The 27,977-nt window shown below is 42.4% G+C and overlaps 1 protein-coding gene across 1 annotated transcript in view; it reads left to right on the top strand.

Annotated features, from left to right (window-relative positions):
* Positions 1-27,977, top strand: part of LOC147727391 (coiled-coil domain-containing protein 171-like) — a 1,936,181-nt gene that overhangs the window by 914,177 nt on the left and 994,027 nt on the right. Inside the window, exon 14 of the mRNA XM_086963620.1 lies at positions 18,741-18,854. Within this exon, the coding sequence (XP_086819746.1) occupies positions 18,741-18,854 (114 nt within the window). The remainder of the gene's footprint in view (positions 1-18,740; positions 18,855-27,977) is intronic.

The raw sequence follows: 27,977 nt of genomic DNA, 5'->3' as shown, positions 1-27,977 counted from the left end.
CGCAAATCTTTTAAAACAGTTCTGGCATCAGCCGAGTGCTGGTGTCTATATTTTAAGTGAATCTAGTCTTAATAATTATTGGGACGCATTTCTCCTGCTGGATTTCTGCGTATAGATAGCCTGATGCTTTCTAATAAAGGTGTCCTGGCAATTGTCTGGTCCGGTTCACAACTGCGATCTCTGTTGCAGTCTGGACAATCCATTGCAAATTTGTAAATTTGCACGCTCGTTCCCGGCCACCAGTATTCTGATTATAATTCTATTAGAGATTTCAAGATCTCTTGGTGCCTTTGACCCAGTCTCATGTGTGCGTCTTCAATCAAGAAGACTCTCCTGTTCGTGTTTGGAATTACTCTATCCTCCACTCCAGGGATTTGAGCAAAAGGAACGGAGTTTGCATCAATTATGTATGTATTACTGAGTGGATAGTTCAGAGGTAATGCTGCATAATCGCCTTTTAATGAGGCTTTCACTGCCAGCATGGTTTCTCCGTATATGTGTCTTTTAGAACGCTTTTTTGTGGCTACGGAAGCCGGTTGAACCGCTTCAGTTGTGGCTCTGTTAGCCAATGAATTCCCTGCAACGTGAACGCTCTCACGTTGATGACTCAGTGTATGTATCACGTGAGTCTATTGTAGTTCTTTCTGTAAAATAACTACCTGTTCCCAGAGCTTTTTATGCTTTATTGTGGCGCCTGTGTCATCTTTGTAATCGTTTTGAACCCAGTTCTGCAAGTCATTATTTTAAGACTTGATGCAGAAATGCGAATCGCACACTATTAGTTTCGAGAATTCACGATCGGCATTTTCAAGCGCCATCTTTAAAGATCTTATTTCAGCTCACTGAGCTGAACAGTTTCTGAGTGATTCAGTTTTGGTTATTTTTGTTCTGAATTTACCAAAGCGCCAGCGACCTTTAACAATTGCGCACGCAGCGTTGTAGGATTTTTTCTCTACATCGTAGTGTTGTGCAAATCTGTCCATGTAGATTACACATGTGTACTGTTCGAGAGGCAGAATTTCTATTGGCAGAGGATATTCTTGTTCGTATTCTAGATCATCTAGTTTTTTCAGTTTTGGGTCAAAATAGTATTTCATGTCTTCTGTAGCAAGACAATTTTCCCATTGTATCCATTTTGGATCTAATGCCACCGTTTTTAGATTGACTGGGCTTGTTAACGCCTCAAGGGCTGATTCTGCTGTATGAACAGTTATTCTCTTGCCTCGGGCTAGGGCCCTTTCTCTTGCTACAGCCGTTTGAACCGCTGTCAGAATTTTTTCAGTAGAGCTGAGTTTCATTTCAGTTTGAGTGTATAAATGTGATTTATAAGCTATAGGTACCGTTTCTCCCTCATTATAGGTCAGGTGCGTGAATCCGCATCTTCCTCGGATGACTCAGATTACAAGGTTGCGTACGTTTTCGCGAGTTTGTAATTTTGTTTTAGCTAACATGTCTGTTTGCAATGATCTCAAAATCTGTGTGTGTTTCTGAGTCCAATGTATTGGTCTGAAATCAGGTTTTATTAATTCATAGAGAGGTTTAACCGCCTCTGCAAAATTTAGAATGTATGTTCTTCCGAAATTCAGGAAACCTAGTATTGATTGTAAATTCTTCAGCGTTTTTGGTAATTGGAGAACTGCACATTTCTCTAAGAAATTGTCAGCTAGGCTCTTGCCTTCACTTGATAATTCATATCCTAAAAACAGGACAGTTAGGTGGGCTATTCTTGACTTTCTAAAGTTGAATTTGTAACTTTCAGATGCGAACCCAAGTATTATGGTGTTCACTGTTCTCAAGTGAGTCAACAGGTCATCGTCTGTAAGATAGATGTCATCGACATAGGATAATGCCTCATCATCATATATTTGTAGTAACTCTGTTACCCTTGCTGAGAATAATCCTGGGCTATTCTTGAATCCCTGTGGGAGTCGACAGAAGTGTTTTTGTGACCCCATTATTGAGAAAGCGGTCAAATACCTGGTTTCAGGTGCAATATTTTGACAAAAGAATCCATTAGAGATGTCTAATGTTGTTTTATATTTTTTGCGCACAATGTTATTCATTAGTGCTGCACTATGTGAGTTTTGTACTGCAAATGTTTTACAACAGTAGTTTAGGTGTCTGTAGTCCAAAACTAGATGATATGAATTGTCTGGCTTGGAGACAGGAAACGAAGGATTGTTCATTTGTGAGGTGCATGTTTCAATCACCTCTTGATATTCAAGTTGATCTAAGATCTCCCTGACTTGCTTTTTAGCTTCTTGTTTAACTGGGTACTGCCTTTGTGCAGTGGGCTGATTTTTTAACTGGATTTTGTGGTGAGGCTAATCCTCATCCCATCCTACATGATTTTTATATAATGCAGGAGCTTGGGCTACTGCCCATTTTCTTGCAAGTGTATTTTTTTAATGAATTGGAATATGATTAGAGAAGGCAGGCATAATCATTTCTTCGTCATGAGGGCACTCCCTGACAAACTCTGGTGGCCAGTCTTGTGAAAGGTTATCCCAAAAGAGACCCCTTACTTTCCTCGTCTTGTCCCCCTCTATATGCAATGTTATTTCATATATTTTATGAGGTTTGCTAACCCTGGTATCTGCAGTTTCCACCTGAATGTATTCATTTGTGTCCACTGTCTCCAGAAGATCCATCACGATCTTGCGAGCTATTGTCACTTCTGCTGCGCTGTATAGCATTGTCTGGGCCCATTCTCCATGTTTCAGTTGTGTCCTCAGTATCATCGGCATGTTTAATTTTAATACTAGCTACCTTCTTTCTTGGATATTGTAATTTTTTACTTTGATGAGCAGATTCCTTGTCTTTGGACTTGACGTGCTCTTCTCTGTGTTCTGACCGTCCTCTTCTTTCCGATTTCTGCGAGGAAGTCTGAAAAGATCGAGAGGGACGTGTATCAACATCTTGATATCTATCAGGTTTTTTCAAATTATCCCTATTTCTAAGGTTGTATCTTTTCTCAGAGGGCTCCCTTTGGGGAGACTTGTTTCCTCGGTCTGGAGATTTTTCTCTCCGTTGAGGAGACCTTCCTCTGGACTGGAATCGTTTTTCCCTGGGAGTGGACTGTTTATTACCATCCCAACTCTTTTTTGGAGTATTCAGATTATTTTTAATCAGGATTTTTAGTTAGTTGGGGTTTTTACTGGTTTCCCACCCAAACTATCTCTTCCTAGTTCTTCATAGGATTTTTCTATGATTATGGCAAGTTCAAATGGTGGTCTGCTATATCTGTTTCTTTCAATTTCTGCAGGTATGTTATAACGCCCATTGCCAATTGAACTAATTCTCTATATGCCTTTGTGAATTCTTTTAGTTTAACTAGGAGTTCTTCGCTTGACATTGTTTCAATGTCTGGGTGTGTTGTGTAGCTGGCTAGAACCGGCTACTTGGCTCCTGGTCTACCTAGTGGACCGTGCCTGGTGATGTGATTTTGATGTTTTAGGGCGCCTTTAAACCAGAGCAGGTGCTCTTGGTAATTTAGTGGGATTTCAACGTCCTCGAAAGGAGTGTATTCATCCGGAGGTTCCTCTATTTTGTAATAGTGGAATTATTTTGTTACAGCGTGTGCTGCTGGAAAATGTATCCATGAATAGAATACCTCTGTCTGCCGATATTCATGGGCCTCTACCACGAATATGACTGTACCACCTCTTGGTGATAGTCCATTCTCTATAAGTTTAAGAGTTATAGTTCTTCTTACATTTACCGGAATGATTATAGCATTCTGACATTGTCTTGGATGGTTGTGTCATCCTCTAGCCCTTCACCATTTTTACTGACAGAAAGCTTTTTGTTGCAGATCAAGTTTCAAGGAAACAAAGATTAGGTGCACAATATTTTGGAACACTGTATCCTTCAACGTTGACTAAACCAAAAACGAATACATAGGAATCTCTTCCTACTAAGTTCCAGTGGATATTAACCTTTCACCCACTCCAGACGTCTTTTGGAGTTTTTACGGGAAAAGGGTTCTGTGTGAAAAAGCACGACTGAGTTACTCTAGTGTCTTGCGTTAGATTATCGCCTTACCAAACATTGGGTGCCATTTAGTGTAGTTCCTATATTCCCAATAGGCTCTGCACATTGGAATAATATAAACAGCAGTGTAGACGTAGGACTGAGGTTGACTAGGTCTCTACTGACTATATTAGACTTAATTAGTTTTGCCAGCTAGCTCAGAGGTCACTAGAAACTTTCTCGATTGTTCAGGAAAGAGTTAACTCTCCGGATTTAGACAAGAAGGGATTAGCTTCTGACAACCATATGAACATGACAACTTTGCTCCCTCAGAATAAAGTGTATCTCTAGAGTTGTGTGAAATCAATAGGCAGCTATTTCACTCAGTCAACCGTGCTTACTTAGTTTCACCAGAGTACAGAGAAATAGAGAGACGGGCGTTTTCAATAAAATGTAGTATTTATTGAGCAGTCTTCTTTCTCATGCAAGAGAAATGAATTGCCACAATTGCAATACTTATCATAAAGTAAAGTGCGTACAGTAAAAGTAGTATTATGAAATAATACTGTAAAAGCATTGATATGGCTTCTTAGCCATATGATACTTTAAAATAGATCAAATATATACATACATAAAACATTGACTAACGTACTCAACTGGTGCTTCTAACTACGCCTACCCCGGTGTACCTGACCTAAGCCTAATACTTGGGAAGGAGTAAGTAAGTAGCAGTTTAAGTTAAGGTGGTTAAGTTGGTTTTGCCAAGAATCTGAATCAAGAATTCTCTTAAGGGTTTAGTCAGCTCCGTACCTTGGTAATAGAATGTGGGAGGTCTGGTATCTCTTTCTTTAGGAATCGATCTCCCAGCAAACTGCAAGGGTGGCTGGAAACACCGGAGCTGGATTTTCTCGGCTGGAGAAAAAGACAGCGTCTCTCTCAGTGCGTCAAACGGGAGAGGCGGCTTCCGTGGGCTCTCGCATCAGCTGGGCTCTCGGGCAAGTAGATAGCCGCTCTGCTCCAAACCACCGTGTGTTTGCTTAAGGCAACTGTTGGTATATTTATACCTGAAAGGTGCCGGGTTTGACGTAAGATGGACATAAGACGTCAATAAGAACTAACAGTTCTTTCTGGACTCCAGGAGTTCTTGTTCAAATCAAAACAAAAGCAGGGGGCATGTCCCGGGCTGCTGGAGGCTTGGTTTGTTTAAAGAACGCGTTGTACTTTCTAGGAGTCTAGGGGAGTAGCCTTGCCGTATTTGAACCGCATGGGCTATTACTAAATATGGATATGATTCTTATGCCTTTATAAGGAAATAGTTTATTATAACCACATAAGGGCATAAATCAGGAATATCGAATTAGGGACCTAGATAGAAATACAACAGTTTAAATTCAAGAGCCCCCACAGAAAGACTTGGTCCATGCACCACTGACTACCCCTGGGCTTATTGGCTAGTGTGGCTTTAACACACACCCCAAAATTTAAAAAAACTTCCACATAGAACAGTGAGCTATTCAATTCCATGCCATCCATGCCGTAAATGATATTTAAGTTCAACAAAACTCACAAAAAGAGTTGCATCATGAACCCATGACCAACCCAGGGCCTACTGGATAATGTAGCTATCCACAATATATTATTTTTAAAGTTGTGAAAAAGTTTATAAATTGTAGTTGCAGCAACTGCAATGCCCCAAGCAAACAACACCAACTTACTTGTAAAATCTCAAATCCAAAAGTGATCCAAACAAAAAGTTCTCAAATACAAATATCCAGCGGCAGCCACAAAGAGTAATACTTCCAGCTCCAGATCCAAATGAAAAGTGACCAGGACATGGACAAAGCACTGGGAGGAGCCTGCTGGACAGAAACAGGAAGTTGGAGACTCTGGGGCACTTCTTTCCTCCCAACCCCCCCAAAAATGGACTCCTTGCAAAAAAAGTGCAGCCAAATGTCAATCTGAGAAGTTATTCTGATCATCATTTTCAGAAGGTGTATGCTGCCAGCGATAGATTTCTTGTGCAGAATTGCAATTTTTGCGACTTCGGGAAAGCGAGCTGTTCAAATTTCGCGCCGAATGTCAGCTGCGCGTCGCATCTACGTATTCGCTATTGTTTACTCTTGTGATATGTGATCGCGGACCCTTATGACGTATTCACGTTCTCAAAGTCTCGCAGTGCAAGATAGCGGGACTCCATGAAATACCTGCGGTCGAAAAGTCTTGCGTGATCACGCAGCCAGATCCAATATGGTGCAGCGCGCGCAAACCGGGAGGAAAACAACTCGGCAAACTCAGAAGAATCACGGTAAGTCAACGCTGCGTGAGCGAGATTGTATTTTTGAAGCGCGAACAAGCAAAAAAAATTCACCAACTTGCGAATTGCGAATTGTTTGGCAATTTCGCGCTATTAGCAGATTGCGAAATTGCCGAAAATCCACAAATTCCGTGAACGGAATGAATTTTCTGCCCATGCTTATTGAGCACCATGCCGGGAGGCAAGGTTGAAAGGCATCAACTGATTAGTCAACGTTGGGTATTCACAAAAGAGAGTGCTAAGTGCACTAGAGTACTAACCTCATCAAACAGTGCGTGTGTGGAAGAGATGGATTGGCCTGTTTCTGGAAAAGACTGGAATGTTGCCTATCATAAAAGGCATCATGGCATTATTAATGCCGGCGATGGCGGCAGACGATATGGATAGCTAGTGTATGATTCTATAGCTGAGGCTGCATAGCAGGAAATAAATGCAATATTACAGCTTGTACTGAAGTGAGTGATTGGGACTCTCTAGTTAGCACTGTAGTGGGAATGCCACTGACTCGCTCCTTCACACATGCACGTCTTTGAGAGCCGAATCGGTTGATGCTTTTTAACTTCGCCTTGGTACTCATCAAAGGTGCAAAGTTAAAACCTTTTAGGGTCCAGCTGTATAAATGGTTGATGAGCAGTAATACATTTTTGGGGATTAATCCCCTGTCTCGTTCCAAAGGAAATCACACAATGCATTCTCATATGAAACATGACTTGAAGATGGCCTCAGAGTAACAAGGGCCGAGACAGGGATGTGTTGAAATGGTTGTTGAAGTGGTGTGTGGGAGGAGGGAAAAGAGGTGAGGGAGCAACATGAGGGATGAAGACCAATTGTAGAGCAAAGCGCAAGCACTATGCATGCAAAAGCATAGGAAAATAGTTCCCCAAAAGTGGTTGGATATATACTTTGCCAATGGAAACTGATAAGAGAAGCAACAGGAGGACTAAGCACTGGTAAATGCAGGAAAACATGCTACAGCCAATAGAAATGGAGGAAAGGTAAGTGACAAGCATTGGAACGAACGAAAAGCAAGGATAGCAAGGGGCGGGATGAAAGCCCCTTTTAAGATATTAAATACAGAAGCTTGGACAAGCACTGTGTAGGCGAAACCTAAAAATCAGAGTGACAGAACACAAAAACAACCTAAGGACTGGCAGTCAAAAATACGGAGTTGCAGTATACTTGAATGAAAAAGGTCACAAAATCAATCAATTATGGTTTCAAATTTTAGAGACAAACCCCCATATGCCAATGGAGGGAGACAGATGCAAAAGCTTTTTCCAAAGGGAAATCTACTGAATAACATGCATGGTAACGATTGAAGCTACAGGATGTAACGAAAAGTGGAAATGTACCTGGTATACAGAAAAAAATGCTAAATACTAAAGAGTCAATATGGCCTCCTAAACAGCAGCACAGAATAACATATTCTACAGTAATGTGAGAGCTATGGCACATTTCTTCACAAATTAAAATACCTGAACGTGACTTATATAACCTATATAACGGTAGCCTCACCAGTCATATTAACTAGTCACTCATTGGAACTTTTTTTCTGCAATAAACAAGACAGTTCCTAAGGTACAAAACAATATTTGTCCAAAAATCAACATAGGAATTCAACAAAAATGGCTGCCACCGATTTTATATTTGTTTCTATTGGAATATAGATATATAATCAAATCAAATGCGCATCTTGAAGATGACTTATTTTCACATAAGTATTATGGGAACTAGCCTCGAAGGGCATAGGTAAAGTGTGTTTGTACAGAAGAAAGAAATATATTTTTTTTAAAGCCCTCACCCACCAACCTAGTTGGTGGCATGCTTCATCATCGGGCTCCACCCGGTGACACCAAATGTGTCCCGGGTATGCTTCAACGCCTGTTTGGATGTGTTGTGGAGTTATCTATGGTCTCGCACATCCTGTGTGGTCAACATGTTTCAGCCAGGCCTTGGTAATGAGCTGGCTATCTTCAGGACCTATAAGTGTGTGAAGTGCTCATGAATTGATTTAAAAAGGCAGGGTCAGGACCTGCTATGTATTGCACTCGCTAAGGTGCAATATGGGTAAGAGGGTGCTTCCCTCTGTGCTTCATACCTGGAAAAAGAAAGGACATAAAATAATACAATAATCAGCATCCCAGAATGCACATGTATCTTATGCCCTTAAATGCAGTTGTGTCCGTGTAGTAACCATAATGCTAAAATAGTGGCGCAGTACGGACTGTGACGAGGTAGTTGGTGGGCGGTTAAAGCTATATGTGCATATAATCAATAGCGGGAACAAGCCATGCTGCCAAATTTGTGGCGGACAGTTAAAAAATTACAAATGCTTACTCGTGAGATTATCAGAGCAAAGCTTCATGAGTATCCAACATTGGGGTCAGCTTACAAACGCCTTCGATTAATTTAAAGAGGAGACATACAAAAGGTGAGTGAAGTCACCTGGAGATCAAATAGACGATCTCCCGTGGCCTCGAGAATCAGCAAGTCCTTACAGTCCCTTCTTACTTGGGTAAAGCTCGGTCCCCGCTTCAGCACCTACTTGGTATGCATCGGATCTACGTGGATGTTCACCCTCAGTGTGCTCAGACTTAAATACTCGCCGCCATGTGCCAGTTGTAACCACTTTCTCAATTGTGTGAGTTGCGCCTGCAGTGGGAGAAGAGGGGTAGACATAGAGGAAAGACTGGGCCGTCACAGTGTAGATAGACATAGAGGAAAGACCTCACTATGTGTGGTACATAGACATAGAGGAAATACTAGGCCTTCACTGTGTAGGTAGACATAGAGGAAAGGCCTCACTATGTGTAGTGTTATTTTCTTCAGTTCAGGAAAAATAAAGATTGGGTTGTGAAAGTAAAAGGTAAAAATTATCATTCCAGACTCTGATTATTTAATTGGGGTGCGATAGGCGGGCTATATGCACCTGTATACTGGGAGCCGGGCACATGATATGTATGCCCAAATCGCACAGAAAAGGAGTATTTGTTATAACAAAAGTTTTGTCACTTTTTACTGAGACTTTACCGCCTGCCCACCCACCTGCAGGGATTGAATGACAATATCCCCTGGCCCAGTCTGAATTCTTGAGCCCACAAATATACTAATGACTGAGGTTCTCACCAGGTCATGCTGAACACAGTTTACCTGGACCGTACAATGCCGGCAAACCACGCGCTGCTCTAATCCCATTTCACAAATCCTAATACACTCTGGAGTGCGCAGCATAGTCTCAGTAAAAAGTGACAAAACTTTCGTTTTAACAAATACCCTTTTTCTGTGCGATTTGGGCATATATATCATTTACCCGGCTCCCAGTATACAGGTGCATGTATCCTTCCTATCACACCCCAATTAAATAATCATAATCTGAAGCAATCATTTTTACCTTTAACTTTCACAACCCAATCTTTATTGTTCCTCAACTGAAGAAAATAGTCCTACACATATTGAGATATTTCCTCTATGTCTACCTACACAGTGAGGGCCTAGTCATTCCTCTATGTCTATATACTATACATAATGAGGTCTTTCCTCTACGTCTACCTAACAGAGAGGGCCTACGCTTTCCGCTATGTCTACCCCTCTTCTCCCACTGCAGACGCTGCTCACACAATTGAGGAAGTGGTTACAGCTGGCACTTTACGGGGAGTATTTAAGCCTGAGCACACCGAGGGTGAACATCCACGAAGATCCGATGCATAACAACTAGGTGCTGACACGGGGACCGAGCTTCACCGAAGTAAGTAGGAACTGTAAGGACTTGCTGACTCTTGAGGCCACGGAGATCCTCTATTTGATCTCTAAGCGACTTCACTCACCTTTTGTATGTCTCCTCTTTAAATTATTAGAAGGCGTTTTTATGCCGACCCCAATGCCGGATACTCATTAAGCTTTGCTCTGATAATCTCACAAGTAAGCATTTGTAATCTTTTAACTATCCTCCACCAATTTGGCAGCATGGCGTGATTCCGCTTTTGATTATATGCCCATATAGCTTTTAACGCCGACCAAATACCATGTCACAGTCGTACTGCGCCACCATTTAGAGTTACAGTTACTACACGGACACAACGGCAGGTAAGCGCATAAGATACATGTGCATTCTGGGATGCTAATTTCCATTCATTATGTGTTTGTTTGAATTATTTTATGTCCTTTTATTTATAGGTACAAAGCACAGAGGGAAGCACCCTCTTACCCATATTGCACCTTAGCAAGTGTAACACATAGCGGATCACTTACACTCAATTCCTGACCCTGCCTTTTTAAGTAACTTCACAAGCACTTCACACACTTATAGGTCCTGAAGAAAGCCAGCTCATAACTAAGGCCTGACTTAAACATGTTGACCACACAGGATGTGGGAGACCATAAATAACTCCACAACACATCCATTGCCTTGTTTTTAACACTGCCAAGGGCCCGCTAATAACATTACCTAGTATAGGAATTGGGACCCGAGGACAGTTTTTAATTCACACTCACATGCTATCACTGCACACTCATTCACTACGAAACCAGCTCCACTGTAAACAGGCGTTGAAGCACACCTGGGACACATTAGGGAGGTCATTAGGATGGCGGGCGGACTTTGCCCGCCCGCCATCCTCGTGGTAATCGGGACCGCCCGCCATAAGGGCGGGGGTCCCGTGGGGAGTATTAGGATGTGCCCGCCACAGTGGTGGGCACATTCTGTATTTTTAGCATTGTGGCGGGCGGTGCTCTCTGCACCGCCCGCCACAATGCTAAAAAAGCATTTCAGCATTTGCATAATCAAAGCAGCAGGCACCGCGCGGTGCCTGCTGCTTTGATTATGCTAATGGTACCCCCTTCACTCTGGGTGAAGTCTGCCTGCCTTTCCGTGGTTGCATTGTCGCCACGGAAAAGAAACTGCAGACGCCCATCCAAATATGGCTGGCGGTGTCTGATAGACACTGCCACCAAATTAACCCTTTTCCACCCCTGCCACAAGGAGACCGGGCGGAAAAGTGGCGGGCGGTGTTTGCCTCCGCTGCGGTCCCCCCCCGCCATTGTAATGTGGAGGGGGGAAAGGGTGGCGGGCGGGCATTTATTTCTGGCGGATCGCCACCGTACACCATGGCGGTGGCGATCCGCCCACATCGTAATGGACCCCAAAGTGTCACCAGGTGGAGCCCGATGATGAATCATGCCACCAACTAGGTTGGTGGGAGAGGGCTTTCAAAAGAAATAAAATTTCTTTCTTACGTACAAACACACTATCCATAAGCCCTTTGAGGCTATTTCCCATTGATAATACATATATTTCAGGGGAAGTGAACTAGCCCTGCTGTTCCTCCCTCTCCCCTTGATACTTAATTATTTTCACATAAAACAGTGTTTATCATAGAACTACTAAGGTAGCCGCCATGCAAAGAAAACTAACAGGCAAATTCACTCATAAGCAACCAATCACATAATACCACAGAACCTCACACAGAATGATTCAGGTAAGCACTATAAACAATTAGCCAAATGAAAGCACAATCCTCCATGTCAGCATGCAATACCCCACACAAAATGAATTAAAGGTAGGAATGTAAATATTAAGCCACAATGAACCGCTGCTATCCATTAGAGGCAAGCACTAAAATGTTTGGCTCATGTTCAGAGTGCTGAGTGAAATGATAGAAGCTTCATAATCTTAAGTTTGTGTATGGCTTTATGGATATACATACAGTCCACCATAATACACTCAAGGGTTGGGGTAATTCATTTGCAAGGTGCTCTCGGAAACCACACAAATATTTAAGAGGAACACCTGGGTCTTATTTAAGAAGGAATGGGTAGCACAGATATTAGTAGTGTATAAAATAAATGGCCCCTTTAAAATATAGGAATTTCCCTTCAAACGTTTGTTAGACTGTGAGCCTGACTGCAGAATGACATGCCTTTTCCCTCTTCCATAATTTCAAATCGGTAATGCAAACTGCGGGAGATAGAGCACCGTTGTGAGAATATGAATTTGTGCATGTATTTAAGTGCTTTGAAGCCAGGAGAAAACAGGGACACATAAACATCCCGAAGACATTTGTCACAATTTATGTATGGCTCAATGCTTAGAGCGGCAGACCTTGATGCAGAACGCTGGCCAGGGACTAGGGTTCGATTCCTGCCTCGGCGGGTTTCGGGCTTAATTCCTCTGACCGGATATTCTCGCCTCAGTGCCAATTCTAAGCATGGGTCCCACGCTGCAACTCTGGGCAATAGCTTGCTTAGTCTCCACAAAGGCCCCCTGATACACAAGGGATGCCTGGTTTCACCATGGGATGCCCAGGAGTGGACACCCCACAAGGAAAAGCCAGAAGGGGTTCCCTTGTGGTAGGAGTACAAGCGCCGGGATGCCTCCGGGTCACTGTTCGCGCTATACAAATACGCCACATTTACATTTACATATATTTGTTCCCAGCTTTACAAATCAAACTAAGGTTTGGACTAGAAAGGAGACAGTCATACAAATGAACACCTCCATCCTAATTCTGTTATTGGAATTTTTTAATGTTTACACAGTACTAGGTAGCCCTTACATGCATTATTAATTTGCTTTGCTTGTTGGTTTCACAGCTTATGAAGTACTAGGCCTTGCAAGGAAGAGCCAGAGGCTCAAAATACACTTCTATAGAATGCTTTAGGAAAAACATATTTCTAAACTACTTGATTGTTCAAAGTGAAAACACAAAGTAAAATAACTATGCATTGAATGAAGCTTCCCCACAAAGCAATATGTGTTTGAACAGCTTATTATCAAGCAATGAACTCTATTGAACAAGACATCAATTTACACTGATTGTGCCAGGCTTACTAGTTTATGTAAGCAAATGGACAAGTAAGCTGTTGGATGTGCTGCTTACACCAGACAGCTCCAGCAAGAGCAGTTTACTTAAAGAGATGGACAATATTTTTATCCTCTTGACACCCAGTCCTCCAATTTGTTCTAAGCGAACAAGGTCCATCACGTGCAGTTGGGTAGGACACTTCTCCAATCCTTGCAATGTGTGGAAGCCAGCATTCATTAGTAGAACAAGTTACTTACTTTGGTTATGTTTTTATGATGGATGATTTAGCTGCCATAGATTGCTTTACAAACACAAAGTAACGTCCCTCATTAAATATAGTATTTTTACACCAATTTTCAGGGATGGGCCAAAATAATTTGCAAAAAGTGAAATCAATGAATTCTCCCTGTTTTTTTAATTTGCCATCCAAGGAAAATCAGGCTACACAAGTAACCCACATTTGTCCTGCAGCCTATTCAGAGAAATTGCATGTGTATTGACTTTATCAAATTATTGACTTCCTCTCTATGAAAACCTTTGATCCTAAAGGTTTAGGCATGTAGGGATCCTTAAAATGTACAATATGTTGTGTGCTACCATAATAATTACATTCAGTGTGTCTGTCTGCAGTTGCTACAATAATATTGTTTTCTGCAATTATCTTACATTTAGTCTGCACTGAAAATTGGCTTAAAAATATAAGGCTTGATTGACAAATTGCATTTTGGCACTTTGTAGTAAATTTGTAATACTACAAATGATACTGCAACATTTTACCTATACTTATGTGTGCAGAGTTCTTCTCCAGGACTGTGGAGTTTCCACACATGTAAGTACAGTTTTTACTAGTAAATGTGGAAGGGACATGGGAGTGGGCAGGAAAAGGGAAAGATTTACTCTTAAGGGGGATGGGGTTAGGGAGGATCAATTGCGGTTTAGGGAAGGTCAGGATGTTATTTAGGGAGAAACATCATCCACCCACATAATAGAGAGGCAATTGCTGCACTCTGAGGGTAGAGACATTTAACTTACACTTTTATAGTAAGTTTACTCATGCTCAAAGTTTATGAATACTGAGAGTAGTACACTTACTCCAAAGTATAAACTTGCAGAAAATTGTAAGTTAACTTTGTGAATCATCCCCAAAACCTTTAAAAAATAGTGTGCATTGCACTTGTGGTAAAACATTTCCAGAACACACAACAATAACTAAAAATGTCTTACAGTTTCTGACAGGTTTGTTACGTGCCTAATACATGTTAGGCACATATATTTTAGATAAATTTGTGGGCAACAACTGTTTTTCTTTTGTTCAAGCTGGTAAATTGGTCCATACTGACCGTGGACAAAGGAGGATATATTGGTTGTGTTCACAGAACATATTATCGTGCTTGTTGTAATTTATGCCAGAAAAAAATCAACAGAGGACATAAGACAACCCCCAAATGCACAAGAAATATCAGTGTGCTCTGGGGGAATTCATAGACATTTCAACAATAATGATGACATCATTATAAAGAGTTATGCCTTTCAAATGATAGAAATGGAAATCACTAACCAGGAAAATATCCATCTAAAGGAAATAAACCATAAATAGTAGTTTCCAACAGGAGTGTGTGCACTGCTACTGGCAAATAATGTACTTTATACTTTAAAAAATGTGTATTACTTTGCTCCCATGCCTTACAGACATTTGCCATACAATTTCCCTGGTATGCTCAAAGATACCAAAATTTGAGCATGTCCGTGTTAAACCGTGGAGAAAAGAGAAAGAGGAGCAACACTTAAAATGGGCAAAACACAACAAAAAGTTAATCAGAGAATCTGCATACATTATCCACCCACCCTGACATTTACTGCACACATTTTATATTTGGTATCTTCTGCCCATTACTATCTCTGGCTGGTACACAGTCAGTATGCACAACGAGATGCCTCCTTGCACTTAATCATTGTAGCCTGCAGTGCGGTCAGATTGTTCTTTGCAGACATTATCAACTGATAAGCATGGACTTTATACTTAGCAGCATAGTTACAATTTGAAATAATGTTGTTACCTGATGATAAATCAGATGAAGCCTGATCATTGGATCTGGAAGTGTGGACAAATTTGTTAGGAGAAACATTACTGGGAAATACCAGTACACATTCCATGGCTCCTAAACTTGTGCACTTTGCACCTCATTGTTGTACAATATGCCTCAAGAGGTCCAAAATAAGTTTGCATATGCACTAGAGATATCGTTGTGGTATCTACCAAATTTATACTCATCAGAAAGTTTAATGTTTGACCTATTGACAAACATAGCACTCCGGGGAATGGCAATGAGATCAGGACAGATCACTGCAGAAGGATCACGGATGTACAAGTACTTACCGTAGATGCTTTCCATGGATTCTGTGTCTCACGGCTGAGAAGTAGCGTGCCCTGGGTGCCCTGTCAACGCCGTGGACAGCAAGATCAGGTCAGTTGCAGCTACTACCCTTCATCCAATTTCGCGAGAGCATTTCTACTCAAGTCTGCATGGGGGTTGCTGCAAGCCTTTTACATACTTGCCAACATTCAGTAAACACAAATATGTCAACTTCATCAGTTTTTGAAACTGCTTACTAGCATAATTATGACATCGCTGAAATTATATCACATGACTTTTTTCACAGTGATGAAATCAGTGTAAATGTCAACATGGGACTCAGGAAAGAGCTGTACTGGCCTGACATGATGCAGAAGGCAGTCGCTGCCAGCTGTTCTTCTAGTCACACTGATTATGATCCCTGATTTTGTGCAGTTTGGAGCATGATCATGCAGCTAGTAAGATGGTCCCATTTGTGTAAGTCTGACGGCCATGCTAATCAGGCGCTCAGTCATCAAACCCTTCAGGTTACTGTCAACAGAAGAGTCAGGTCTGGCATCTCCTCTCCAATTCCTACAATGCAAACTACTGATAAAAGTCTGCCTACACTTTTCCACCATGGTCAAGTAAGGAATATTGAAAGGAACACTTTACCCATAGCAGGAAAGTCGGCAAATGATTTACCATCATAGTCCTCCTTTATTTGTTACATTTCATGCTAATTTCTCATTTTAGAATGGTCATCTTTCATTTCAAAGATGTTTATGTACAGGATATTCGGTGCCATATGTACAAAAAATTGATTGCAAAATACTGGTGGCAGTTTGTAACCAGTATTTTTGTGACCGGAGTGGGAATTTGTAAACCGACCCAGGTACTAATAGGTTGGTTCGAAAATTACCGCTTCCTAGTGGATCCTAATCCAACCTATAACATGAATATTATTGAGGTAGGGCGCAAATTGTGACCCACTAAGAGTGGCAGCCATCAGATGGATGGTGGCTTGCTGAAGTCAGCAGACCACCTTGCTGTGATTGCTTTTAAATAGATCACTTTAAAAAATACAACTCGTTTTCCTTAAAGGAAAACATGATGCGTATAATAAAAGAATGAAAAGTGTAAGTTTCATTTTTTTAGAGTAGGCAGTGGTCCATGCCACTATTGCTACTCTTAAAAAAAAACATTGCCAACATTTACAAAGGGGAAGGTGACCTTCCCACTCGTAAATGTCTAACCACCTCCTCAAAGGAGCAGTTAAAAGATTAATGTTTAGCAACTGTAATTTGGTTGCAAAACATTAATAAATACCAATCTGATTCGGAATTTGGAAGGGAAGCCCTAAACATACCCCTTCCAAATATTGAATTGGCATTGGGTCACAACTCAAATTGTAATTTGGTACGTTGTTAATGAATCGCAAATTGTGGTTTGTCCATAGGAAAATGCATTTTTGCGATTGCCGGGTGGTTTTGGATTATGTACTTCTGGCCTTTGATGTTTCATATTCAGTCGCATCTGCACATACATGAGTGTATTCATTGATGTTCAATACTAGGAATGACATCACCCCAAAAAGCAGAGTAAGGGAGAAAGTCTATTCTTGGACCTTTGGTGAGGAAACAAGGGTTTCATAGTTTACGTTTTTCTATTATCCCCATATAGCAGTCTTTACATTTGTCAAGCCACTTTTAATAGATAAAATGTTCAACTTAATCTGTAGCACTTGTAATGAATATTTTAAATTGCATCCATCTATCTTTGGCGATTCCCTATGCAAACACGCTATATTGGACATGCTTAGTTTTCCCATACAAAGTAATGGTAGTTGATCTCTCCTGCTTTTTACTTCCATCTGAAAGCTCCTAAAGTAATGAGGCTGATAGAAATCATATGTGCAATCTATTGGACAGATCTTTTTTGGCAAAGTGAATCTTCTACTTGCTGGCTGATCAACGCTCGAACATCCGTTCAAGGGAAAGAGTTTCAGGTCACTAAAATACTACCCAACTTGCAAGACCATGCACTTATACTGCAGGAAAGTGATACTGCCTGTGGCATATGAGGTGTTTTTTTCAAGTTGACTCACAATGCTGTTTGTGTCAGTTTGTATCTGATTTGTACTCATTTCTTTCCACAGTAGTATTATGTAATTGGAAGTCATTCATCTTGCACTTGTTAACATGAATATTATTTTATGCCATTTGTGATCTATGTCCCTCACTCTGAATAAAATAAGCTGGTATTTTCCCTTCATAATCGTGAATAGCATTTAGCCTGAACAAATGTGGACATACTTCTAATACGTCTCCAAGTATTGCAAAACGCCACAGCCCGGCTGGTACTGAGGCTTCCTAGGAGAGCACCCTCTAAAGCCGCCTTGAGGTCCCTTCACTGGCTTCCGATCCGTGAAAGGATTACCTTCAAAGCGTTATGCATGTGCAGTCGCATCTTTGGAGGTAGAGCACCCGGCCCTCTGAACAGCCTCTTCGCCCCCTATAGGCCAGAGCGGATGCTTCGATGCTCTGGCATGGGTCTGGCTGTTGTCCCCAAAATCCGTAAAGCTCGGATGGGGGGCAGATCTTTCAGGCGCCTTGCAGCCAAGAATTGGAACCTGCTACCCGCTGAATTGCGCCTCGAACCTTCTGAGACCAAATTTCGAAAAGCCCTCAAAACCCATCTCTTCCGCCTAGCACTGCTGTAATATCCTGACCCTCTCACAGGCTTTTCTCTCAGCGCGGGGACACGCCGGAGCGCGTAACCAAGCGCTTTTCAAAATTCCAAAATAAAATAAAAAGCAGTGCTTTCAATGTCTGATGGACCCACCCGCTCAAAGATTTTTGCATTCCATTCTCTATATGTCATTTTTATCGTCCTCCTTATGTGTTTAAACTATTTCTTCAGATAGTAGCAATTCAAATCCATCAGTACCTTTTCTTTGCATGAAACATCAAAATTGACAAGGGTATCTATTTTCAAAAACTGTTCAAAGTACACCTGCCCACAAGATGGCACCAATACTGTTCTTATTGTATGCACCAGTATTTTGTATTTTTAATTTTTTAAAGCATTCGGCTACATGTGTAGGTGGCCGCATGTTTTGTATTTGTTCTCCGTTCATGTTTGTGACATATACATGTACCAAAATGTAACAATTGCACAAGCTTGCCAAGGTAAGATATTGACTATAACAGTGCTTGAAATATGTTCATTTTATTAGAGGCTGAAACATTGCTTTTGTAATCTCGGATGCCTTCTACTTAAATCATAGGCTTAAGTATTTTTTTCGTTATACATATACAGGAAAGAATGAACAGAAACGTTGGTATGAACTTGTAAATTGGTTCAAAAACTCTGACCTTCTCAATGCTGTTGTCACGTCTGTGAGCGAATTACAAAAAATTCTGAGCACCACGGGTAAGATTTTTGATTCACATTTTTACTCTCTAATGTGAGATGCGGCATTAACACGAACGTAAAGTGTAAATTACTCATATACTTGTAGGCTTAGGACACGTTTACTCACAAATCTCATTAAAAAGCCTTATTTTGTGAATTGGCATAACCTATTCATTGCAATATCTGTGTAATTCCCACCTGAGGCAAGAATAGACCCAACTAGTCAAAGATAATGCTTTCCTCTGGCAGTTATGTGTCTGTCATCCAGCTGATACAGTATTGTTAATTTAAAATATGAAAGAATCAATATTTGAAGATTGTTTACAAGCTACAGCGATAGATCCTGTTTTCAATAGTGACACTGTTTTACTTGTCATCCTCATGTCATAGGACCTCCAGGCTTTGTCAATTATCTGTAATTTCAGAGCTGATAAATGATATTTTTTTGGTCCATATTGCCTGTTCTGCTCAGCTTTAACTAATTGAAGCTTCCAAACTAGCTGTTATTTAGAAATGACTGTAAGAAAATGTAATAGTGTGCTAATTATGCTTTCATGATGTATTTCCTCTCTCACAATTCTGTGCTAAGTTTCTGACATTGTTATCGGTACGGTGCTGAGCATTTTAGAACTTAGTGGCATATTTACAAGCCCCTGTCCCCACCACAATATCTCTTTTCTCGACGCTGTGGTGGCAATAGGGTCTTCGCCTAATTCACAAGGCAGTGTTAAGCTTAGTGTGAAAGGGCCATTAAGTAGCTGGCATAGAAGTTTCAAAACACCCTTTTAGATTGTTTATGTGCAGGAAGGGACACCTTCCTACACATAAACAATCATTCTTCTCAACACAGGCATCCTTGTACTATGGAGAAAGATGGCTGTTCGATGGCCAAAGTTCCACTGCCTACTTAGAGAGGGCGTGGTTGTTCCTCTACAATCGATTATGTTTTTATATCTTCCTCCCTTGTGAACTGTCTAGCAAAGGCCGATGTCCTAAGCACTGTCCACAGTGGCCACAACCCAATCCTGACTGTAATTAAATTTGTTAAAAAACTGGAAAAGCGGAAGGAAATAGGGGCAAGAAACCTGGTTGCATCAACAGACAAACTCAAAGTAATCTGGAAGGGCATTGATAATTAGGCTCCCTTAGCACGTATCACAAATATATATCCCTTACTTGTGGAAACATGCTTTTCTAGTGAAGTGAATGCCCAGGCCCAGAAATCATCCAGGCCTTTTCAGGGTTATGTGAGTGTATCAAAAAAGAGATTTCCAAACCTGTTAGTCACTCAAATAAAAACCCTAGTTGGTTTAATGGCACCTGTTCACAAGCAAATCGTGAACTTCGGGAAGCACTTGTAGCAGAACGAAGGGACTTGTCCCTGGTTAGAATCTTGAGAGCACGTTACAAGCACGCAACAAAAACACGAGCAGATGAGTTACTAAAGGAGCGGTGGGATTCTCTTGCTCGCTCTGCCGCACTCAAAGATGTCACCGGGTTTTGGGGTGAGGTCAAATCCATGAGGTCTTTGGGCTCAAATATCACCCCAATTAATTGTAACATAGTTGGTAAAACGTGGGAAGATCTCTTCTCAAGCATATATGCAGCACCACAAAAAACCGCTGACATCACTAGCTCAGCTATGGTGGTTAATATCTCCATAACTGAAGTGGAAGATGCTATAAATCAGAGTGCGGGTAATAAAGCACCAGGCCCTGACGGATTATCTATTGATCAAATTAAATCAGAGCCAGATTTCTGATCCCCATTATTATGTAATGTTTTTAATACCCTGTCCCATACCACCATCCCAGAAACCTGGTCAAACAGTATCATCGTTCCTATCTTTAAGAAGGGAGATAGCCTTAATCCTAGTTGCTATCGCCCTATATTTTTAATTGATAATACTCTGAAGATTTTAGGAAGAGTGACTTTTAATAAGATCAGGGTTTGGGCAGAGGACAACCAGATTTTACACTCTTGTCAGCTGGGATTCAGGAGTAATGTGGGAACTGTGGAACAGTGTCTGAACTTAAATCTCATATTGGGCAAATACACCATCGCCAAAAAGGTCCGGCTGTATCTGGGTTTTATGGATTTGAGTTCGGCCTTTGATTTTGTTAACCGTTCACGATTATGGGAGATTCTTTAAAACTACGGGTTGGACAAAGCACTTGTACATTTCTTGGCCCGTTTGCACAGAGACTTGAAAGCGTGGGTCAGGATAAATAATGAAGGCGAGACCTCCAGGGATATTTTAATCAGTAGGGGGGTTAGACAAGGCTGTGTCTTAGCTCCTCTACTTTTTATCTTGTATATAAATGAATTGAGTAACTCCCTATCTAAATTAACTAGTGACGTTCCTAGCATTAATGGCAAACTACTTCCCGCACTTTTATACGCGGATGATGCGGTCCTTATGGGCCGCACGCCAAAAGCAGTCCGCACTTTAATAACGGGTTTTGTTTCTTTCATGGCTGATCTTGATTTGTGCAATAATTTCAATAAATCATATATAATGTCTTGTGGCCCTAAAAAGTATTGTATCCATCAAATTGTGTCAGGGAAAGAGCTCTTAAAATGCACTAGTACTTTTACCTACCTGGGCCTGATTTACTCAGACTCAGGATCGTGGCAGCCTCATGTAGCCCAAGGGAAAAATAAACTCGGTAAGTCTATAAATTCTATAATTAGCCTCCGACAGACAAAACGTGCTGAGGTCATAATACCGCTACTACAGATCTATAGAACCCAATGCCTACCAATGGCAACTTATGTCGCAGACGTGTGGGGGTACACAAACTGCAGTAGTATACAATTTGAAGAAAATAGATTCTGCAGAAAGGTATTAGGGGCGTTTATTTCGGCACCCACCTATATATGTCATAAGGAATTGAACCTTTTTTATGTGGAGGATTTTATTAGGTCACGGCCAGCACTATTTTGGTTAAAGATATGGCGGAATCCCGCAGCCTCTCTAACACAAGAAATAATTACAGACTGCTAAAGTGTGACAGGGCTAATTGCATACCTTGGCTTGGGGCAGTAAAGAAAATTCTAGCAAGTACCAAAATATCAATGTGCAAATATGCGCTGTGTAAACTTAAATCATGTGCAAAAACCGCAAAGTAATGTGCAAATAATTCACTTTTGTCTAAGGCATATTCATAGAGACTCGTGAGCGTATCGCAGATTGGAGTTGGAGCATACATTCTTCTCTCCTCTAACTATTGAAGGTATAACACACAAGTCCGTGAGAGGGGCATTGTATAACTTGTACGGGACAGAAAGAGAAAAGACGGAGCTCCACAAATCGGTAATCATTAAATATACCCCTCTCCTGGTGCCACCTGATAAGATTAACAATATGCCACAGGTATTTCTTAGAAAAAACCTTGGAAGATGGAACAGGAGTTTGCTTTTCCGCCTTAGGGATGGGAGCATTAAATACTCACTCTGTTTCCCGTTGGGTTTCAACAAAAATTTGGAGATCCTCTCTTGCCCGTTTGGCACCGGATGTAAACAAACACTGCTACGCTTTCTGTTTTTCTGTGGATTCTATGTTAAATACACCAAACAGTATCTAATCCCTTATTTTAAAACCCATGCTATCGTTGACTTTAATTTGGCATTCCAGGTAATACAACTGTTAGGCTGCGATGAAATAATCCTCAGAGCCAGCTCTTTCCTCTAATCTGCGATACGCTCACGAGTCTCTATGAATATGCCTTAGACGAAAGTGAATTATTTGCACATTACTTTGCGGTTTTTGCACATGGTTTAAGTTTACACAACGCATATTTGCACATTGATATTTTGGTACTGATGTTTTTGAAATTTAAAATGCTGACTATCTACACTGTCTGATTATATTGTAAGGTCTGATGTTATTTATCGCACAGTGCTAGTGCCAGATTTTTGCTATCTAATGCTAAATAAATCGTTAGTATTGCATTCTCTTTGAACATTGGCTTTATTGCCATTTTCCAAACATGTTTTTTCCTCGGGGTATTTATTTGATTTTATACTTATGTTTTATCGTTGTGATAACTTGTACTTTTATGGATGTTTTTATATCCGAATAAAGACCATTTGACTTGACTTGACTATGGGGCACCCTTCATCCTAGGCTTCACCCTATTCTTGTAAAGACAGTGCAGCCCTGCGTTTCAGAAGTGGCAGAGCGCAACATTAAGCCAAGGAGGCTAACGCCACGCTCCACAACTTCCTTGAAAATGTGCCCGTAGTTTCCTATGTCATTTTTTTAAGCCTGATTGGTGTTCATAATAGAGGGTAGGTTTGCATAGAGGCTCAAAAGAGAATGGGGCCTTTCCTGAATAATGATTACATTGAATTTTCATGGGATGGGGCAGAGTTCTGTCACCTAAAATGGCTCGAGAAAGAGACAATTGGGGAGAACAGTGTTTGCGTTGTGCAGGGGAACAAGAATTAACAGAGATACATATTAGTCAACAGACTTTTCTTAACATTACTATTTTTAACTCCACATATAAAATCACTGTATATACATGCGACTTCTTGTTACGCAGATATGACGAGTAAGAATAGTAAACCTGCTTACGTAAATGCCTATTTTCACAACATTGTGATAGCTTCTGACAACAATATTGTGGGAGGATGGTATCTGAATTACAATATTTTGGTGGGACAGCTTTGGGGCAGTAGCGGCTACTACCGGACGGGGGTAGTGGGCGGGGAGAGTTAATTAACATAAAAAAACATACCTTAGACCGGCCGGCCACCGCCTCCCCTGTGTCCTCTTTGTCCTGTAGTCTAGCCAGCAGGAGGAAGCACCCGGCACACAGGCTCCTCTGAACCAATCACAATGCTGCAATGCAGTGTTGTGATTGGTCTGAGCACCGTGGATCGGCGCTCAGACTACAACAGGGATCCTATGCATGTTTCTACCAGGCTGTGTACTGCAGACTGGTAGGAACCTGCAAAGTGTGCATGAAGTGTTTGGTCGGCACAAGAGGGCGAACTTTAGGAGTGCAAACCACTCCTTCCCTGCCCTGGCGAGCCCTCCCGCACACTGCACACAGGCTGCAATAGGAAAAATAAAATTACAATAACAATATGTTATTGTCATTTTAGTTTTTCCTTTTTTGTGCAGTGGGGCAACGCTTAGCAGAGGAACCACCACTACTTTGAGCACACTGCCTGCCTCGCAGAACACAGAAAGGAAACAAGTTAAGGGATTGAAATACACCAGCCTTTACTGAGACAGCCTCTCAGTCCATTCAACTTCAGCAGTCTTGTTGGGAGGTCGCTTTATCACAAATACTCACGGGAATCATGAGAAGTTGATCCTGGCAACATTTCCTATCTAGCGAGATTTGGGAAACACAGGACTGAGCACTGGTTAACTTAGTGGTACCCCATTGCTCTCTGGAGTCTATGCTCTATCAATACCAGTGGTCAGTCTCGACAGGAAACATTATTTTCTGGTATCTTCCTTTGTGGTCACCTTTTGAGGATAGGTCAGACTTGTCAAATCCGCCAGATCAAGAGCAGCAGAATCAGACGTTGCTCAACTCCTGGTAGCTCCCATTGAACTCATTTGTAGACTGTTCTCTACCTTCGCTCATATTCCTTCTTGGATGTGCTTTAGTGCAAAGCTCAAAGCCAGTGATACTGCTCTGTTCTCATCTCAAATTCCATTGCTGTGCAGTTCACGCCACCCACAGTGCAGTTCCCAGCTATTGAGGGCCTATCAAAACCTGTCTCTTTGAGCACTGTTGGTTCCAACTCAGATACTGTTCCTAGACATGCTGACAGACATGCCTTGTCCACCAGCGTCTGACCCATGGGTGGGGAAAAGGAGGAGGCACAAGGCAGAGATGGGCTACTGAGACCAAACCATGGTGTTTGAGGTACTTTACCCCGCTGATATTCAGGGGTCTGTTCAAGTATGGCTCAACAAACTCGGCCAAGTACACCCTTTGTGCACTTGACTTTGAGGGGGAATAGTCAAATGCTTCTAAGGGGGACCAAAACTTTACAAGCAAGCAACAAAAACAATAATATATCCAGATCACTGCTTCTCTTTTCATTAAAAGAAAGCACTTTAATCTCACAGCAGAACAGAATACTACACAGCACAATTAGGGTTCTCTGTTACAGTGTTTCAATCTTATTTGCAATTTTCAGTGAATTATACACCTCTAGGCAAAGTTAGGAAATGTATTTATTTATTGCAAAAGGATTTTTAAAAGTGTTAAAAGTTGCAAATATTCATGACAGTAAAGTTACAAAATAATGGATTACTTAGGAGGTTTGTAAAAGCTTTTTTTCAAACAAATTGTAGAAATTTTGTGTAGTGGCAAAGTTCAGCTATACGCTATGGTGCATATTCACAAGGACCTATCGCCAAATTAACGGCACTTTTGCGCAGCCAAAGTCGTGATAAATTTACCTCCCCATTCACAAGCTGATGCTAACAGCCCCCAGCGCCAGTTTACCTGGGACAGCAGCCGCAAAAAGCATTGTAACAGAGGACCCCCGCAAATGTCGCTAATGTGATGCAGAGTTGGCTTTCCCATGCCAAAAGCCGCGACAACACCACACCACAACATTCACAATGACCAGACAGTACCACGAAAAAAACACAATACGTGATAAGCCGCGTTAGCAGCAGGAAATTTACACCTGCTCTGCCCTGGTGTAAAATCAGACCACAGTCTGCATCACAAAAGAGAGCACAGCCCACAGCCACAGCTGAAGACAAACAGATGCCCTGGAGCAACTGAACATGCAGCACAGACACCCAAGAGGGCCACAACACCCACCAACACCACACCCAGGCCCGCACAGCCCCCCTGGGCCCTCCTCCAAACCCAGACCAAGAAACTGTTCACGAACACCACGAATCACAAAACAAATTTGTTGCCTGAGGTCACACAAGCAGGAAAATCAACATACATGCGTGGCCAGAAAAAAGAGAATCAGTCATACAGCAATGCAATCACCAACACAAAACACCATACAAACAAAAGACTAAACAACCATTTGGATGAGTCCTACCGGGTCCTCACTGGACAATCCGTAGGACACAGCCTGGAAGACTAAATCCAAGAGAAGAAAGTGCGCCATGCACCCAAAAAAGGAAAGAGAGGTAGAGAGAGAGGGAGAGTGATGGACGCCCTGGGCACCGCACCCAAACCGACAGACCATGCACGCAACCTGGGCTTCATCCTGGACTCCTCCCTCTCCATGACCAGGCAAGTCAACAACGTCTCCTTGGCGTGCTTCAACATCCTACGCATGCTACGAAAGATCTTCTGGTGGATCCCCCCCGAGACCAGGAAGACCGTCACCCAGGCCCTCGTCACCAGACGACTGGACTACGGCAACGCCCTCTACGCCGGTACCACCGCCAAGCTCCAGAAGAGACTCCAGCGGATCCAGAACGCCTCAGCCAGACTCATCCTCGACATCCCACGAACCAGCCACATCACCGGACATCTGAGAAACCTCCACTGGCTCCCCGTCAACAAAAGAATCACCTTCCGCCTCCTCACCCACGCACACAAAGCCCTACACGACCAGGGCCCGAGCTACCTCAACAGCCGAATCAACTTCTACACTCCCAAACGCCACCTTCGATCAGCCAACCACGCCCTCGCCACCGTCCCCCGCATCCGAAGAGCGACTACGGGAGGAAGGTCCTTCTCCTACCTGGCCGCCAAGACCTGGAACTCCCTCCCGACCGAACTGCGCCTGACCCAAGACCACCTCTCCTTCAGGAAGAAGCTGAAGACCTGGCTGTTCGAGCAGTAGCGGCACCCCCCCCCCCCCAGCGCCTTGAGACCCTACGGGTAGGTAGCGCGCTATATAAGTGTCACTGATTGATTGATTGATGGAGTGAGATTGCACAAGCAGCACTAGGCCTTGCACGGCACCTGGATCCACATGCCAACGTGCATGTATATCGTCATTCGTACACCATGAGCTCAAGGCCGTGTACCATTCTCAGCGCCAAAGCCACATCACATTCCAAAAATGCAAGTATTAGTCAGACAAACAGGGATTTTTCCCCCGTTCGCGATACTGCGTGATCGCGTTGAAAAATGTCTCACCAGCTTACCCATACGGTCGCTCATGGGCTCGGCTATCTTGTTTTCACTTGTCCCGCCCACTCATGATGCTTACTTCCTGTTCTGGGTCGTGCAATGCATGCTTGCGCCCGTTCGCGGTACGTATTTCCTGTTAGGGAACGCTTTTATGTTTTTGCTACGCTTTTTGCGGGGAGAAAATATCGTGCAAACTTGCGCACGTGGTCGCAATGGGCGCGGCCATCTTGTTTTTCACTCTATTGATATGGTTCTGGGGCCTGCTTTCAATCCTCCCACTATCTTTCCAATCCTTTGTTTCAAGACAAGATTTTTTAAATCTTTTTTTATTTATTATCTCTCTGACTATTTTCCTGCTTCTATATTTTTGGTTTTTGTCTACTTTTTCTGTGTTTTTTAGCTACTTTTTCACTCTTTTTCTATTGCCTGCGCTTTTTATTTCTTTTACTTACTTTTTTAATGTTATTACCTTTTCTTTCCGGCCCTGTCTCACTCTCTCTACCCCAGAACCATGTCCAAGGGTAGGGCTCGCTGCAGGAGCCAGAGTCGTGAGCGCCTTCCTTGCGGAAGGCGGCACCCACAAGGGCTGCAGGCATGGGCCTTATTTGAGGAGGTGGAGTTGGCTGCACTCGTTTTCTTTGTGCAGCGCCACCTCCCCTTAACCCTGGCAGCAGGTGGCAGGCCTGGGTCCGGGTACGGGGTCCGGGAGCGTCGACAACGGTGGGGGAAGGTGCGCCGGGCAGTGTTTCGCTGCTCTGGGGTCCGGCGTAAGTATGGGTGAAATTTGTGAATTCGCGGTACGCAAATTCGCGTGAAAGTGAATTTGCGGTCTGCGAAATCCGCAAATTTGCAAATTTTTTTGGGCGTGTTTGCGGGGCTTTTTGTGTGTTCGCGGGGCTTTTTGCATATTGGCGGTATTTTTTCAGCGCGGCTACCGCGAGGTTACCCATGCGGTCGTACATGGGCTAGTTGCATGCTCGCATTGTGCAATTGCGTGTTTGCGTCCGTTTTTGCGTGCTCGCGGACAAAAAGTCTTGTGACCAAGCAA

This window comes from Lissotriton vulgaris, chromosome 3_1 (assembly GCF_964263255.1).
Source record: "Lissotriton vulgaris chromosome 3_1, aLisVul1.2, whole genome shotgun sequence".
Lineage (NCBI taxonomy): Eukaryota > Metazoa > Chordata > Amphibia > Caudata > Salamandridae > Lissotriton > Lissotriton vulgaris.
The sequence above is the reverse complement of the archived record's forward strand: the minus strand, read 5'-3'. Positions and strand labels throughout refer to the sequence as shown.